Source organism: Trematomus bernacchii, unplaced genomic scaffold (assembly GCF_902827165.1).
Source record: "Trematomus bernacchii unplaced genomic scaffold, fTreBer1.1, whole genome shotgun sequence".
NCBI lineage: Eukaryota > Metazoa > Chordata > Actinopteri > Perciformes > Nototheniidae > Trematomus > Trematomus bernacchii.
In genome coordinates this window covers 12,334,659-12,350,792 of record NW_022987313.1, presented here as the reverse complement: position 1 = coordinate 12,350,792, position 16,134 = coordinate 12,334,659, and the positions used below count along the sequence as shown (strand labels likewise).

Sequence of the window (16,134 nt, the reverse complement as noted above, 5' to 3'; positions counted from 1 at the left end):
ACTTCCCCGTGGGTTTTTCCATTTAATTTACGTATTTATTGGAATGGTTCGAATGCAAAAAATAAACAAGTTTTTATTTATTTTCCGTATATATTTGTGGGCTCTCTAGGGAATTAACTTTATGTGTGTTGCATTATTTTGGCAGATCAGTTATTTTTCTATTATACATTTATTTTAACAAATGTTTATTTCTAATGTCTCTCTTTACTTGAATTTGCATTTTTACTTATCCTATTTTTAACTTACTTAACCATTTATTTCGACAAAGTCACAAGCTATTTGCCATTACAATTTAACAACATTCAGAGATATACTTTCACTGACAACAAATATAAAGAAACTATTTTAGGTCGGCTGCGGGATATTCATACTTCGCCTAAACTAGCATTACTTTTGTTTAACTGTTGAAACAGGCAGCATGTGTAGTGGTAGGTTTTTGACTTTGCAGGTCCATTGGATCATCATTGGTCTCATTTCAGTCAAGGCAACATCCCAACCATAGACTTCAGGATAACCAAGACAAGTGGGATCCCAAGCCTTTAACCTTTGCATTTTTTGTTAATTACCTCAATAAAATCTGTCAGTTTTCACAGATCCCATCCAAAACAGAAATGACAAAAAAAAATCTCACAATTAAGGAAAGCACACGTCCTATAAAAAGGTTTTAATTCTGAAAGGAGGACAAGATGACAAGAGCCAGGGGTACTAAATACAAATAATAGAGCAGTCCCACAGCGTGTTGGAAGGGTGTCAACATAAAATTGCATATTAATTATTTTAGAAAAATTAAAGCATACTCCATGTCACATTAGATTGTTGTAGTCTTAAAACAAGACTATTTCAAAGTCAGAAAAAAAAGCAGGTTAAACAATGCTAAACACTTCCTTTAAGTTACTATATGGGACAAGACATTCTGTTAGGGCCTCTGATAGTTCACACAGCTGTGCAACTGTTCCACTAATAAGAGGCATTGGTAACAGTATGTTACTGTATGTTGGTTTTACTCTACACTCCATAAGCTCAGTGGGTCATGCACTTCAGAGACGATCACTGCACATGCAATCATTTCTCATATGGAATCTATTGTATGCTGCGGTAAACCTCTTAAACCTGTTAACTCAAACCGTTACCCTGCTCAACAATTTAAAATGATGGACAACACAGGCTTCATCACAGTTAAGATAATACACTAACTGACAAATCAAGCTCTTAATGAAACACACTCTTCAGAATGTACCAAACCAGTAAAAAGAAAACAAAAAAAGACTTGAGATTTAACAATTTGTACATTCTAAAGCTGAACCAGGTTGATGACAAACATCAAGAGTGAGTGGAAAAATTCAAAAGTGAGAAAGCCAGTCGTTTTCAGGACATCTGGGATGGAGACAGCTGGGCCTTCCTCATGGACCGTAGGGCTTTCTCTCTTAGGTGCTTCTCCAGGCCGGCCAAGCTGTCCTCTACTTCACTATCTGATTCCTAAACGGAAAACAGCATGAAATACACGCAACTCCACTAGCCACAAATACAGAAAGTTGGTTATATCTGTCCCGTTGAGCAATAGGCCTGGAAAGCTAAAAAACAAAGAAACTAGACATCACCTTTCTTGACTCTCCGTCCTCCGCGCCGTGGTTTTCATGTGCATCACCGGTCACAGCACTACCACTCTTCTCCTTCTTATGCTTCTTGTGCTTCTTGTGTTTCTTCTCTTTCTTGTGTTTCTTTTCCTTCTTCTTTTTCTTCTTCTTTCCACTGCCATCAACATCGGAATTCTGCAATGAAACAGATTTTTATGAGGACAAGGTTAACAGTGCAACTAAAAACACCACAAACCATAAGAAAGAGATAATGAGAGCTAATATAACCAGAGTACACATCGTAAGGTATCTGCATACTTAATAATAATTCAACCTTCTCCAATAAGAACTAAAACACATTTGATAGTTGTTTTTTTTACTAAATGCAATCGTCCTTGAGTAAACTTAGAAAAAATATCCATAATATTCAATACTCAAGTTATAAAGCCAAACAGACAACCATATAAGTAAATAAGCTAAAATATCAAACCTTGCTTGGGGATTGGCTGCCGGAACCACTGCTGGCTTTCTTTGCTGGTGGTGGAGACCCACTGGCAGAGCGGGAGGGTGAGGGGGAGGCAGATGCAGGGACGGGACGTTTCAGAGCTGCTGGTTGAGGGGAAACAGATCTGGAGGCTGCTCTCCTCATGGGCTGGGGGCTCGGAGAGGGTCTTGGGAGAAGAAAAAAAAGGGAAGATTTAAAAAGGGTCGCAGGGCCATGCACAATACATGCTATATAGTACAAAGAGATAGAACAGCAGTATTCTGAATAAATAAATAAATAAATATTTAAAAATAAATTCAATGTTACCTCTTGTTGTTGCGTGGCTCTGGGGTACGGGACACTCGGCGGATGGGTTTGCCGCTGTGTGTCGGGGACTGCTGCCTCCGCGGGTTAGATGGAGATGCACTGGAGTTTTCAAAACGTCCCTGAGGACTGGTGGAACCCCGAACAGGTCGACCGCGGGTTGCGGGGGACGGGGAGAGGCGGCCAGCTGCTGCCACAGGGGATCGTGGGTCCCTGCTTAGTCTAGCAGAAGGCAACATGGGGCTCCTCCGGTGTCTGGGTGGAGATGAGGAAGGAGACATGCGTCTCCTTTGAGGAGGGGAGTTTCTGCGCTTGGGGGACCTGGAGGGGCGTCGCTTGGCCCCTGGAGAAGAGCGCTTTGGGGGAGAGCTAGACATCTTCCTCTTCTGTGGGGGCAAAGGTGAGGGGCTGTAGCGACGCTGGATAGGGGGAGAATATCGTCTGGGGGATGGAGAACGACGACGGGGAGGCGGGGAAGGGGACCTGGGTAGGAACAAATGTAATTGTTACACTTTTTTTTTTTAAAACCGTAAATATAATTTGACAAATTAAAGCTCTAGATATGATATAAAGCTGCACATACCTTCGTCTAGGAGGAGAAGGAGATCTGCGACGTCGTGGGGGAGACGGGGAGCGCCGTCTGCGTGGAGGAGATGGAGAGCGTCTTTTCCTGAAGGAGTACAAACACAAACAAAATGTTATACATGTGGACAACGCTGAACATGGGCAACTTAAAAACATTTGATTCAACAATAAGTTAAAACATTTTGATAAAAATGTACAAAAACGTTGTCTAACCTTGGGGAGGCATCTCTGTGTCTCCTCCGTGGTGACGGTGTTCGGCTGCGTCTCCTCCTCACATCCCCGTTTTTGGCTCCCGGCCCGGCTGTTGGCCTCTTGGGCCCCTCGTTTTCAGAGGAGGAAGATCCTGAATCTAAAACCAAACAGACAAAGGACATCAACAACTGTTTAATTGTAGCCATAACTGTATGAAGTGAGGGGAAAAAACACTAAGGTTGGGGTTAAGGGCACGGCTTCAAAAGTCCATGAGACGATGAGTGCAAGATGACATGGACAGAGACTTTGTCAGATGGGGCTTTCACACCAATGCGGTTCCAGGGCCGGTTCGGAGCTAGAGCCTGAAAAGCACCGGTTTTTCCTGTTCACACCGCAGCGGAGCCGCCTCTAAGCTCCGGAATCCGGTTTGTTTCAAGCACCAAAAAATTGTCGGTCTAGAAGCAAGAACCGAATACGCCACGCTTACGTCGGAGGGCGGCAAGATTAACCTGAGCTAACAGTTAAAGGCGAGTACGGCAAATAAAAGTTGTAACAAGCAGTAGTGCTGAGCAAAGTGACTAGAACGCAACCACACACTTGTAAAAAAAAACACGCTTTATAAAGTCAGGCAACACTAACCAGGCTTCTTGTGATTCTGTTTATTTGTACCTTACTTTGACCATCCGTTCGCTGTTATTGATCATTGTGGAGAGCAGGCAGACGTTTTGTTTGTTATTATAGCAGCTATCGGATGGAATCAATACATGGGCTGCACAGGTTGTCATGTCCGACTATCACAAGTAGAATCACAAAGAAAAATATGCCGGTAAAATGTGCCGGATTATGCCACAATAGGATAGCAACAAGTAGTCAAGATAGTCAGTTTAGCTTCGGTTGCTATGCTAACATCACCCATTTTATACCAGATAAACTTTAATAACAGCGTTGTGATGCCAAACAGCGTCAATTCAGACTGACACACATTCACTTAAGGGGAATTGGGGATATGTATCAGCTGCTTGTGTGACAGTCAGACAGTGAACACTTTAGAGCCGTGTGAGCTAACCCGGAGCTAACGGGAGAATACACTCCCGTTGAAGAGCAGCCAGCACTGCAGCGGTCAGTAAATGCCGCTGAAACACATTAATAAACAATGAACCACGGCACTCTGGAGAAAAGTATAAGGTTGGAGCAGTCGTTATTTAATTTAATCTGGCTTCGTATGATTAAAAGCAACACGACGCAGTCCCCCATTGTTGTTGTAGTGAGCGCCGTAAGCGACGTAAACGGTGACGTCATGACGCAGCAGCGGCAGCACCAGTCAGGCTCTGGGCGGTGTGAACAAAACGGGGGCTGAAAATAAAAACCGGTTCCGAACCAACTCTAGCACGGAGCTAGAACGGGAATCGCGTTGGTGTGAAAGCCCTAAGAGAGGTGTTGGGTATGGGAGAGGAACGGGGATAAAAACGCTTTTAACCTGAAGATGTCTGTCGGTTCTGCCTGCGATACTGACGTCGCTGCTGCACCGAATCTGCTGTTGCCTCTTTGTCATTTTTATCCTCCTCTGAAATGTAGAGCATTGAGTGTCTCATCAGTGTCAGAGAACCAGTAAAAAAACTGCCATGGCGAATTAAGATAATATAGAAAAATATGTATATGCCTGTGGCTTGAGTTTAGGGTTTTAAATGGCATAGTGCAATTTGACTAAAAACTACTATTGTCCTTCATGTCAAGTCATAGTTTTTGTTTCCTTTGTTTGTACTCTTAAGTGGGATCCCAATTATCAAAGCAGCTTAATAAATGTGATCACTGTAATGAGGTCCATGGGCATTGATATACTTAACCTTCCCCATCGCTGTGTGACATTGTGCCCCTTACTGCTGAAAACCGGGGCAAGTGGACTGAGCCAAAAAAATGACTGAGAACTCCAGACAGCAGTCATCAAAAATGTTTTTGGCATGAGGCAAAAGGCCCATACAGTTCCTTAAACAGACATAATATAACGCTTACCTGAGTCAGAGCCTTCAGAAGGTCTGGGCTTGGCATTATCAGACGGAGAATCATTCCTTCCCCTTTGTTTTTGCTTTAAACCTAAAAAAAAAGAGACACAAAGAATTATACATGCAATTTCAATATCCATTCCTAAAGCCATGAACACTTCAAATGCACAATACTTATATGTGTCTCTCTGTGACCTCAGTACCAAAGGAATTTTATCATCACATATTAACTAATGAGGAAAATGTATAACTAAACAGAAATAGTCAGAGAACTGAAAGAGTCATGGGGTAGGCAGTATGAGACAAAGAGTTAATAATTATGGCGAGGAAAGAACCAACGGTTAAAGATCATACCAGACGGCCTGGCTGGTGACGCAGAGCCTCGGCCTCTTCTGGCACGAGGAGATGGAGACCGCCTGTCCTTCCCGGCGGGGCTGATGGCTTTTTCAGGATGATGGACCCCCTTTCTGGGTGGGGAGTTGGATATTCTCTTCATTGCTTTTTTAGGAGAGCGAGAGTTGGAGGAGCTGCTGCCAGAAGATGAAGCAGAGCGTGAGCGCCTCCTGCAGGACACAGACATTAGCACATTCATAATGTATTCTCAACTGAGGAAGGATGGTCCAACATCCTATGTAGGGTCACTTGTAGTAACCAATATAATATAAAGTATATTTAATTAAATAATTAAGTATTTTGAAGGATGTGGCGCTGACCTGCGGACTGGGGACCGTCTATGTCTGTTTCTGTTGCCAGGGGGGCCACGCCTGGGGGGGCTCCTACGACGAGGAGACATCCTCCTCCTGGGACTTGGTCTTCTACGAGGAGAGTAGGATCTGCAGTGGGGTATAGTGTTCTATGTTAAATAACTTTTGAAGAACCATAAAAATAAAAATGTGATATGAGTGTTGGGAATTACCTAGAGCGGGAGCGTCGCCTGCGGTTGCGGGAATGAGAACGAGAGCGGTGGTGAGGTCTGTCCCTCCTGCTGTCCTTCTCCCTGTCCCGGGACTTGGGCCTTTCCTCTTTCTTGAGAGGCTTCTCTGGCGAAGATTCTTTGACTTCAGTAACTGGGTCTGGTTTCACCACCTCCACAACTGTGTCACTACAAGTCAGAGAAAGAAGTTTACATTTTAATGTTACCCTTAAGGTTATTTGTTATAACCTGTCATCAAGCTAAACTAAAATACGTATTGATGAATACAAATGTAGTTTTTGATCCAGTTCATTGCTACACTCCGCACCCCAAATGAACCCTAATGAAAATCGAAAAAAAGTAGGACTAAAATAAACATGCAAAACAAGAAAATCTATTAAAGAAATTCAAACTAAAGTGGATTTGAACCTAAAACTTAGAACAATTAAGTTTTGACTTTAAATGCATGGCAATAATGGTACATTTAAGTTTTCTACACACCATGTGGAAGGAGTTTCTTGGATGGCCGGCTCTGGCAGGGCTCCTTCTAATGCATTCGGCTCCACAAGCTGCTCCACAGGTTTGGCTGGCAGCTGCATCAGGGGTGGAGGGGGGGAGCTGCTGACGACTGGACTGGGTTTGCGTCTCGGCGAGCGAGAGGCACTGCGTTTCCTTTCACGCTTCACTGGCGACCTTCGCCGTGGTGACGGTGACCTTGATTTCCTCCTAGACATAGGACGATGCAAACTGAATACGTTTGTTGGTGATAAATGCACTTGTACACCCACTGATCTCCATATTAAACATGTTTTTCTTACCTTCTTGGGCTTTTTGACTGAGCCCTGTCTCTGATGTCCTTTTCCTTCTTATCATCATCAACTTTCTTCAGAGTAGCCAGCTTCTCTTGTTCAATCTACCAAAAAATGGAACCATGGGGGAAACAATCACACATTTCTCCAAAAGTATATAAATAATGTCTATCCTGCAATGTTTATAACATAACTGACATCTGGGAACCAAATAATGTTTTTAATGTTGTCTCAGACTATTGATTGAAATGACATATCAATACCAATTATTATAGCATTTAACAAAAGTGTATAAGAGATTGCGATGGCTGTTTTTACCCATAACAAGTATTTTTGTATCTGTCAACCGCAGAGTTATGGCCTTCTGATAGCTAGAATGTTGCCTAATTGGCATTGGGGGAAGCTTACCTGTCTCTGTTTAATTTCCTCCTTCTTCTGTTCCAGGAAAGCAGAGGGGATGCCAGCAATGTTCTCCTGAGCACTCAGCAGCAGGGGCCACAGGTCCCTCATGAACTCCCGGGCGTTCTTCCCATTCAGAAAGCCTGTCAGGTTGATCTGCATCATCTTGCTATCTGGATTCTGTAACACACACACGAAGGGAGGAGAGAAAAAAAACATATGGCTATTGAAATAATGGAAGGGCAACATAATCAAGGACGGGGGTAGGATCCCACAAGGGACCTACTAGTCCTCACTAGACTATTCCTGGGACTATGTTATCACCATTACTGTATTACTCAAATCATGACTATATAAATAAATGTGACTAATTTAAAATCATACTCACAAACTCATTGAACTGAGAATGTGAGCTAGCTGAGGGGGAGACATGTCTAATGATATAAAAACGGCATGCAATGTTGCCGTTATTCCAATTCCTGATTGTTATTCCCCAAATAAACAATCAATAATACAAGAAAACATTTTTGCCATTATTTGATTTCCTCAGAATTATCCCCTTTACTTTACCTTTCTGTGTCCCTACCCACCCCTTGCTCTCTGGTCTCCCCACAGTCTACACTTCAGGAGTTAAACAAATAGCCACAATACAGAGTGCATTAAAACCCAACACTGCAAGTACAGTTCCGGTGTCTTCAGTGAGTCCCGTGGGATCAGTGGGCACGGAGCTCCCATGGCTTGCTTCCGCCTCCCTACTGCTTGAGACTCAACCACCTTGAGCTTAATGTTATATCACTAAATTGCAAGAGACGAACAAGCAATAATGAGTACATTGTTACACAAAAAAGGAGTTTTATTTCAACAACTGATAGAATTATTCTGAGAGGCCGTAATTTCAATTCAATTTCCTTGTCTTATCATTACGCAACACCCCTTACACTTAGCTTTCCAGCCCAACCCACCCCCCAAAAGCTATGACAAGCAAAAATATCAAATAGAAGGATTAAAAAAAAGTGTGCAGTGATGGTGTCATATATAAATAAATGAATGTGTTTTTTAGCATCTTGTTAGAATAAAAAAGTCACTAATGTGGGTTATTTGCATTTACACAAACATTTGCATTTAAGTATACTGTGGGATGAAATCCTAGGGATAGACTAATGAAGGATACTTTGTGTAAATTACTTGGGTTATTTTCCCCCAATGAACCTGTGAAATAACCAATTGCAGTAAGCATAAGTGGTTAATCAGTGGGCTCCACATTATGATTAAATAAATAAAACCCTTGAAGTCTACTTAGTAGCAAAAGCCTATGAAATAAAGAAGAAGCACAGTTTAGTATTACAAAATGAAATACCTAACATAAGTGGGGCTTAGCATTACAGCTCTACTGGCAAACAATATTGTTTTAAGGTCAAAAACATGACCATTACAGATATCTCAATAGTCTTCCAGTTTAAAGAGTAACTTCATACCAAAAAAAAAAAGAGTGTTGTTTCTTCTGGTTGAAAATCTGCTGTCTGTTACACATCTGATGACACACAACCCAGAAGATGGGTGCTATCCGAGGTTTAACACACTCAAATAAAAATGTTGTTTTTGTTGACCTCCTGTCATTGAGGTTCTCCATCTCCTACATTGATGTAGAGATACACCTGTGGTGTGTTCACATCACTGTAAGGTGTGGTTACAAGTCCACCAGAAACAGTTTTGACCACCCCCAACAGATGTGAAACTTTGAATCAGAGGTGGTCAGTGAGACAATACTTTTTAGCTTGGTGTTAAAGTACTCAAGTTACTCTTTAAAGAATGTAAAGGAAATCATTTTCTCTATGTGGCAAACCCTCCCTGAATTTAACCTATATTTCCAATTACATTGGGCCATTGAATGATGCACTACAAATACCTACGCAATATGATTATGGCATTGTTCAGGTGTTTCTTTCACTAACATGATATTGGTAATCCCTGCATATAACTCACCTCAAACCACACACTGCATCATGAAGGGAGAGTTGGGCTCAGTGACTTTGGGCTCAGGAGAGAGCTAATTAGGTGTTGGTGCTATACTTCAGATGCAAGGTATAACATCCATATTGGTTCAGGCCTTTTAAATCATAAATCACATCATCATTAGAAGACTGCTGAATGAAGGCACTTTGTCACATAACATCAAAACATAGTTATGTCATTATAAATCAGTTTTACACCAATTGTAACTTTACCCATTTTCAAGTTGAACAAAATGTGCAATGGTTTGCTTGTATTCCTTCTAACTAACTAAACATTGCCCTCAAATTCATGACAGTTTTGAAGAAACAAAACATAAACACATTTAAGACATTACCTTCTCCTCAAGCAGGTTAAATATTAACTCTATGACGACATCATCCTCGAATCCCAGAGTTTCTGTCACTCGCTGAGTTATCCAAGGTTTGATGACTTCCAGGTTCACTTTGGTCATGTCCACCTATGGGTGAAACAAGAAACCAACATCACACAGTTAGTAAGACAATCAGTGAATAAATGACTCAAGACTAGTGTCTATGTTTCAGTTGTATTTATCAAAATGTACAACAGATGTGTTACTCTAAATGTGCAACTCCATATAGTATGAGACGGTTTAATATAAATGGTAACACGTCCATTGATGTGATTAGCATGACATTTGGAAATCTCTAAACTATTTTCGGTCCCATCTGAAGTAACACATTGAAAGTGATGCTGATACCATTATAACAATTAAAAACAACATGGATGAAAGGAAGTTTGGACAGTATATTATTGCCTGAAAAAGATTGTGTTAAATTACTCAAGACTACAGTGTCTACATTTCAGTTTTTTCTATCAAAAATGTATCTCTTTAAACAACATTGACTGACAGAAACACATCTAAAACTTAACAATACATTACATTTGATTAAGGCAACAGTTTATTTGGTAATGAAATCTGACATTACCAAATGTCAGATTTGGTAATGTGAATCTATTGTGTCAGATTTTACATCTGACACAATAGTAAAATAACAAGTGATGATGCTCATATACCTTCTTGTCCAGACATTCTGCAAACTTCAGCTGCTTCAGCAGTTTCTTCTGCTTGTTGCTGAAACGGTTGTCTTGCTCCGCACTTGTACCCTAAAGACAAATCAACAATCAAATGGGCTTGTGTACGTTGAGAATCGTTATCACATCTACACGCATGTGCTTAAAACATCTCGCTTTTTTTTTTTTTAATCGAGTTGAAAAGCAACTTCCGTGTTATTTTGTCAGCGTAAATCAAACACCTGCACTTAAACAAAACAGGGGTGCTGACATCCAAATCTAAATACCGAGTTTCAGTTAAGTTAACACAGATTTGAAAACATGTGCTCACACATGACGTTATTATATTATCCTAAATATTAATAAATATAATGTATGTGATAACAGTACCATGTTAAATGTAAGCGATCAAACTGAGTCGGATATGACATTGATACGATGAAGCTAACACTAGCTAAGCTAATCGTTAGCTTGCTTAATCCTTCAAGGGAACCAAAGATGCTAGTTAGCCACTGTCTGGGGGATATTTTGGCCAACAACAGCGTTAATATAGTCCGAACACCACAAGTCATATTAGTTTTGTAATGCAGGACACATGTACGTCTATTTATTATAGCCAACATAAATGGTCGTGACTATCCCTTAGAGACAGAAACGATGTACCGCCCGGACGCCATCTTTAGCCAGAGCTAACACATTATCATTAACTAGCAAGCTAGCAAGTGTGGTTCGACTATTTCCTGCAAATGTGTAAAACTGCATATTAATGTATAAAATACGGTGTAGGCAAGACACAATTACATGCTACTTTAGGGTAACGCCAAATACACGCAAACCCTGGAACTAGCCCAGTTGTAACACGACTGTTGACGAAACCCAACATGGTTCGTCATCAGGTGATAGACGTAGCCCTGACCATAACGTTACAGTCTGACTGTATGGCCCTCCGCCTATATACACAATACTACTGTTCTAACTAAGAAATATACTTCCATGCAACTTTGCAGTAAGACAAAAAAGGGTTAGAAATCATTTTCAAGAACTTACGCGGAAGAATCCCGCGTCCATTGTCGGAGAAAATGGATATTAGCAGGCGCAGTTGAGAAAGACGTGCGTGGCTCGGGTGAGATACTTAGAGGCCAGCCGGATGATGGTGCGCCTCTTCGGGAAGGAAGGAAAACTACATCTACTGAAATTACTGGAGAGCAGAGGGGTAAGCTACATCCTGAGCTTTTAAGTTAAAACCCCTATCACCAGTAAGTGTATAAACATGAAATATGCAGAATGTCACCTTCTGAATGGTTTATTATTGTATTATATATCTATATCTTTATAATTCTTTATGTATTACTGTTTGAGCAACCTTTTTGTATGTAGCTGGTCTTACAGAGGAGGCTACTAATTATATTATTATCATATTTAATTTGTTTATCATGTATTTTGAAGGTCAACCCTGTTTTGCAAAGTAACTAGTATGTATGATGATCTAAATGTAATGGTGTAAAAAAAATAAAAAATCTCTGAAATGTATCAGAGTATAAGAACACGTACCTTCAAAATGTACCTATTTAGCAGCATAATCAGTACTACTGTCTGTTATCATTATCATCCTAAACTTCATCATCGCCCACTCAGTTATAATTACTATATACATGTAGATACATGAACTCTTCTTTTTTTTAATATACCACGTTATAAATTAACTTAAAGATGTCTGAGTGTATCGTTATCCTTTCTTTCTCAACACCTGACCAACACTAGTTACATGGATGTAAATGTTTGGCAGTCCTTAAGTAATTCAACCATTCGCAAAAATCACAGCTGTTTGGGTAAATATCATGTTTATTGTTCAAGATCTTAAGTCAAAGTACATTGCTTTCCAAAGTAATCCACAGTTAACAAGGCTTCTTTTGTTATTGCTGCTCATTCATAACTAAAATCACACTGTTCGCAAAAAAGGCAAAATAAAGGCTTCTTGTTAGATGCCACAGCAAGGGTAGTGGGATTGCATTGTGTGTGATATTTATTATAAAAGATTGCATTTTAAAACACCCAGAATTGTGTCATTACAGTCCAGAGGTAACTGAGCAAGCCGTTCCAGATGATCCTGGAATCAAAATGTACAACAGATGTGTTACTCTAAATGTGCAACTCCAAATAGTAGGACAGTTTAATAGAAATGGTAACATTTCCATTGATGTGATTAGCATGACATTTGGACAACTCTAAAGTATTTTTCCGTTCCGTCTGAAGTAACAGATGTAAAGTGATGCTGATACCATTATAACAATTAAAAACAATATGGATGAAAGGAAGTTTGGACAGTATATTATTCCCTGAAAAAGACTGTGTGTGTTTGAGTGTATGTGTGTGACGTCTCACTGTCCACTGTACATTGAGAGCATCTGACTGAGAATTCCCACTTTCATTTACTAATTCCCATGTTCATTGCTGCACTGACCAGAGTAACACTGGGATACTGGTGGACAACTTGTGAAAGGAAGTGTCGTATATGCAGGCTGAAGCAAAGTCAAACATATGTCATTGGTTAGCCTTTGTGTTCCATGTATCGCTAGCTGACTGGCAAACCCTCGTTTGTCCTCTTCTCTCGAATGGATCTCAGCATGTCTGACACCAGCTCCTCAAGCGCATAAGTTGGCGCCCAGCCCCAATCTCTCCTGGCATTGGTGTCGTCAAACCTGACCGGCCAGCTGTCTGCTGCAGAGGGACAAGCAAAATTACCCAATTACTATTAGCATATTACAAAGGTAGCAGTATGAGACACATATCCTTTAAAGATAAAACTTAAAAGAGAAGTTTGTTTGATTTAAGCTAAAAACTAATTTCCTGCTCAGTGATCAGGCACACCATATACCGCTTGTTGAGTGCCACCCCTAGCACACATATGGTACACATCTGCAGAATTGGTCAGTTCCACACTCCCTGGTCCTTTTCTGTGTAATTAGACCTGCATTGGATTCTGGTAGCAGGTTACTATAGATACAATGCGGTGCAACATGGCGCAATCCTTTGAAGAGGACCCTCTCCCTTCATACTTCATCTTAACGGCTCATTCTAACCTAACAAAAACACAACTATTCCTAACTTCTGGTGATTATAAAACAGTTAAAATATTACATTCCATTTATGCCAATAAAAGCCTCTAAATCCTTCTCACCGCTGCTTTGGACACTTTTAAAATGTAGGTTTAATTAAATGCCACATCCTTTAATGTCTTTTGCCATCATATGAAAGATCAGTCACTTTGCAGTTTTTAGATTAAAGTAAAGAATTGTGTCATCTACATTTCTATAATCAGCCACCACAGCTGGATTTTTAAAACCATTTATATTTTGACAGAGCTTTTATGTGTAGGTATGTGTACCACGTCCTACCGATGTTCTGGCGGACAGAGTCAGGATTGTAGGTGACTTTGAGGTGAGGGAGATGCTTGCGGATCTCCTGGGCCACTTCCTCTGGAGTGAAGCTCATGGCGGCGATGTTGTAGGTACGCAGAGACAGCTGGCAATCTGGTGCCTGCATGAACTCTATTGTGGCACGGTGGCAGTCAGAGATATGCATCATGGGAAGGCGGGTGTCGGGACGCAAGTAGCACTCATGGTGCCCTGTGCTGAGAGCATCGTGGAAGATTTGAACGGCATAGTCTGTGAATAAAAGAGCCCAGAGCTTAGTCCACAACATCAAACTGATTGTACTGAATATCTGTGGCAGATAGAAAGTGATGCAATACCTGTAGTTCCTCCCCCGGGGGGGCCGTTGACTGATATCACACCTGGGTAACGTAGGCAGCGGAAGTCCAAACCATATTTATGATGGAGATACTAAAGAAAAACACAAATATTATTTAAGTTTAACAAATCTTTCCTGTTACCTGTAGTGCTTTTTATCAAGCTAGATGTCAGCGATAAATGGCACTTCATAATAAAAAGATGTGTTTATCCATGATTGCCACACCTCCCCCATCAGTTCTCCATGCACTTTGGACACGCCATAGATGGTTCGAGGTCTTTGGACACAGAGGTCAGGGGCAGGGTCACGTGGAGAAGAGGGGCCAAACGCTCCGATTGTGCTGGGGACAAAGATGCGCAGGCAGTTCTCTAGGGCCAGGTCCAGCACGTTATGAAGGCCTACATGGACAGCAGAAAGCAGGGTTTAATTATAAAGAATCCATAACAAATTGTACTTTTAAATGGTTTATGCTTTCAGCTCCCCTGTGATGTTGATCTTGCGTGCCAAAGCCATATTGGCCTCCCCTACAGCACTAAGCAGAGCGCTGTAGTGGACCATCCAAGTGATACGATTATTCACAACCAGTTCTCTGAGATGTTTGTAGTCCAAGACATCAGCGTATACAAACGGACCTAATAGGAAAAGAGCAGGTAAATAGATCAATTAAAGAGAATAACTAATGATTCAGCAACATGGAAATAAGATGTGCATTCTGTGAGGAAGACACAACAAAGAAGGTGAAAATATTTAGAATTTGGTTTTGCATACCACTCTCCAAAACATGAGGTTGAGGCTTCTTAATGTCAGACAGGATCACATTGTCCTTTCCGTAATGTTTCCTAGACATAATAAATATATGATAAATAATAAATACATTTAAAACATTTTGAAAAGCTTTCATATATGCGAAGTCCACGTATCTCACCTCAGTATCTGTGCCAGTCCCGCACCTAACTGCCCAAGACCACCTGCGCACAGAAACCACGTTTATTTATATTTTATATTCCGAGGAAACACATACATATTTGGTGGTTACATGTTTGGTATGAAAATGCAACTAATGTTTTTTGTGAGCACCACATTTCAGCTTTTTTGTTGTTTGTATCAAAGCTTTATTCTGGGACAAAAAGTGACAGCCAGCTATTATTCACCCCACTCATTGGCTCTTTTATGTCACCAGTGCTGTCTGTACACATCCTATTGTGAAGAATCAAAATGAGGTCCTGCTGCCGGTGCACCGTAAAAAAACAACTCCAACAAATAAAAATGACAGCACATGTCCAGTACTGCCTCATGTCATTGATGCCACAGTATGAGTCTTTCCTCTTTTAGTCTAAACATTGGATATGTTGGATAGAGTTACTCTCTTATCACCATTTAAAGGTGCTGTTGGCCACTCAACAGGGGCTGCACAGTGAAAGTGGTAGAAAACAATGGCAGCTTCAGTGTTTGTGTAGATGTGACAAAGACTGTCATCAGCTATAATGTTGCAGAAAATAAAGTGATATTACCTGTGATAAGGATACGGGGGTTATTCTGTGAAGGTAGGGGGCTGCTGGAGTCCCGGCTGTTCCACCTGCTCATCTGCCGGTGCAAACCGCTGAGGCTGAGACCAGGCAAACTCCGTGCCCTGCTGAGACAATCTCGGCAAAACGGGCCCAGCGCAGCCGCAGTGGGCACAAAGACCCCCGGGTGCATGTCCAGCAGCAGTCCTTAGAAAAAGTGAAATTGTGATGATACAGAATATCTATAATTTAGGTATGATTATTAAGGCAAATACAAGTTGTGTTAAAATAACATTTAAACCCAAATTCAATTGAATAGTACACAGAAGAGTGTTTTACCTGACAAAACAGAAATCCAAGGCAGATGATTCTTGTTGCGAAACCAGCTGATGCAACTGCGTCAAACTATAACTGTTTTATGAAGCTGACACTACAGTTTTCCAGGTTTTTAAGTGTCAGAATTAAAATATTATGATCCGATAGGTCACCGTTCCAGTTCACCTAACCTGGATAAATAAGCAGGTGTAGAAAGACAACAGGGCTTGTGGCTCTTT

General features: G+C 41.0%; 2 protein-coding genes across 11 annotated transcripts; both read right to left on the bottom strand.

The window, feature by feature from the left end:
- Window positions 1-633: 633 nt before the first annotated feature.
- srrm1 (serine/arginine repetitive matrix 1) lies at window positions 634-11,509 on the bottom strand. 9 transcript variants are annotated; one of them, XM_034151604.1, is made up of 17 exons: window positions 11,373-11,509; window positions 10,329-10,418; window positions 9,628-9,750; window positions 7,290-7,460; window positions 6,891-6,985; window positions 6,574-6,819; window positions 6,076-6,261; window positions 5,873-5,992; window positions 5,514-5,722; window positions 5,170-5,250; window positions 4,637-4,723; window positions 3,181-3,316; window positions 2,966-3,052; window positions 2,386-2,865; window positions 2,065-2,245; window positions 1,599-1,769; window positions 634-1,476 (listed from the first exon to the last, which is right to left on the bottom strand). In XM_034151604.1, exons 1-17 carry the CDS (start codon window positions 11,391-11,393, stop codon window positions 1,366-1,368), a joined length of 2,595 nt encoding a protein of 864 aa, XP_034007495.1. In that variant the 5' UTR covers window positions 11,394-11,509; the 3' UTR covers window positions 634-1,365. The 9 variants fall into 9 exon arrangements, with proteins under 9 accessions (XP_034007495.1, XP_034007834.1, XP_034007598.1 ...); XM_034151943.1 differs by having other exon boundaries at window positions 634-1,469; XM_034151707.1 differs by having other exon boundaries at window positions 5,514-5,689.
- A 640-nt stretch (window positions 11,510-12,149) lies between these two features.
- On the bottom strand, window positions 12,150-16,053 carry tdh2 (L-threonine dehydrogenase 2). 2 transcript variants are annotated; one of them, XM_034151275.1, is made up of 9 exons: window positions 15,920-16,053; window positions 15,587-15,787; window positions 15,001-15,043; window positions 14,844-14,914; window positions 14,558-14,707; window positions 14,301-14,473; window positions 14,077-14,167; window positions 13,721-13,990; window positions 12,777-13,043 (listed from the first exon to the last, which is right to left on the bottom strand). In XM_034151275.1, exons 2-9 carry the CDS (start codon window positions 15,771-15,773, stop codon window positions 12,898-12,900), a joined length of 1,131 nt encoding a protein of 376 aa, XP_034007166.1. In that variant the 5' UTR covers window positions 15,774-15,787; window positions 15,920-16,053; the 3' UTR covers window positions 12,777-12,897. The 2 variants fall into 2 exon arrangements, with proteins under 2 accessions (XP_034007253.1, XP_034007166.1); XM_034151362.1 differs by lacking the exon at window positions 15,920-16,053 and having other exon boundaries at window positions 12,150-13,043; window positions 15,587-15,898.
- Between the last annotated feature and the right edge of the window lie 81 nt (window positions 16,054-16,134).

Excerpts from the sequence above, each read along its gene's own strand:
- srrm1 (XM_034151604.1), bottom strand. The coding sequence starts at position 11,393 with ATGGACGCGGGATTCTTCCGC. Across the intron at positions 10,419-11,372 it reads TGGACGCGGGATTCTTCCGC|GGTACAAGTGCGGAGCAAGA; the intron begins GTAAGTTCTTGA and ends ATTTGTCTTTAG. Across the intron at positions 5,251-5,513 it reads GTCACCAGCCAGGCCGTCTG|GTTTAAAGCAAAAACAAAGG; the intron begins GTATGATCTTTA and ends CTTTTTTTTTAG.
- tdh2 (XM_034151275.1), bottom strand. The coding sequence starts at position 15,773 with ATGCACCCGGGGGTCTTTGTGCCCACTGCGGCTGCGCTGGGCCCGTTT. Across the intron at positions 15,044-15,586 it reads CCCCCGTATCCTTATCACAG|GTGGTCTTGGGCAGTTAGGT; the intron begins GTAATATCACTT and ends TTCTGTGCGCAG. Across the intron at positions 13,044-13,720 it reads CTCTGTCCGCCAGAACATCG|CAGACAGCTGGCCGGTCAGG; the intron begins GTAGGACGTGGT and ends GTCCCTCTGCAG.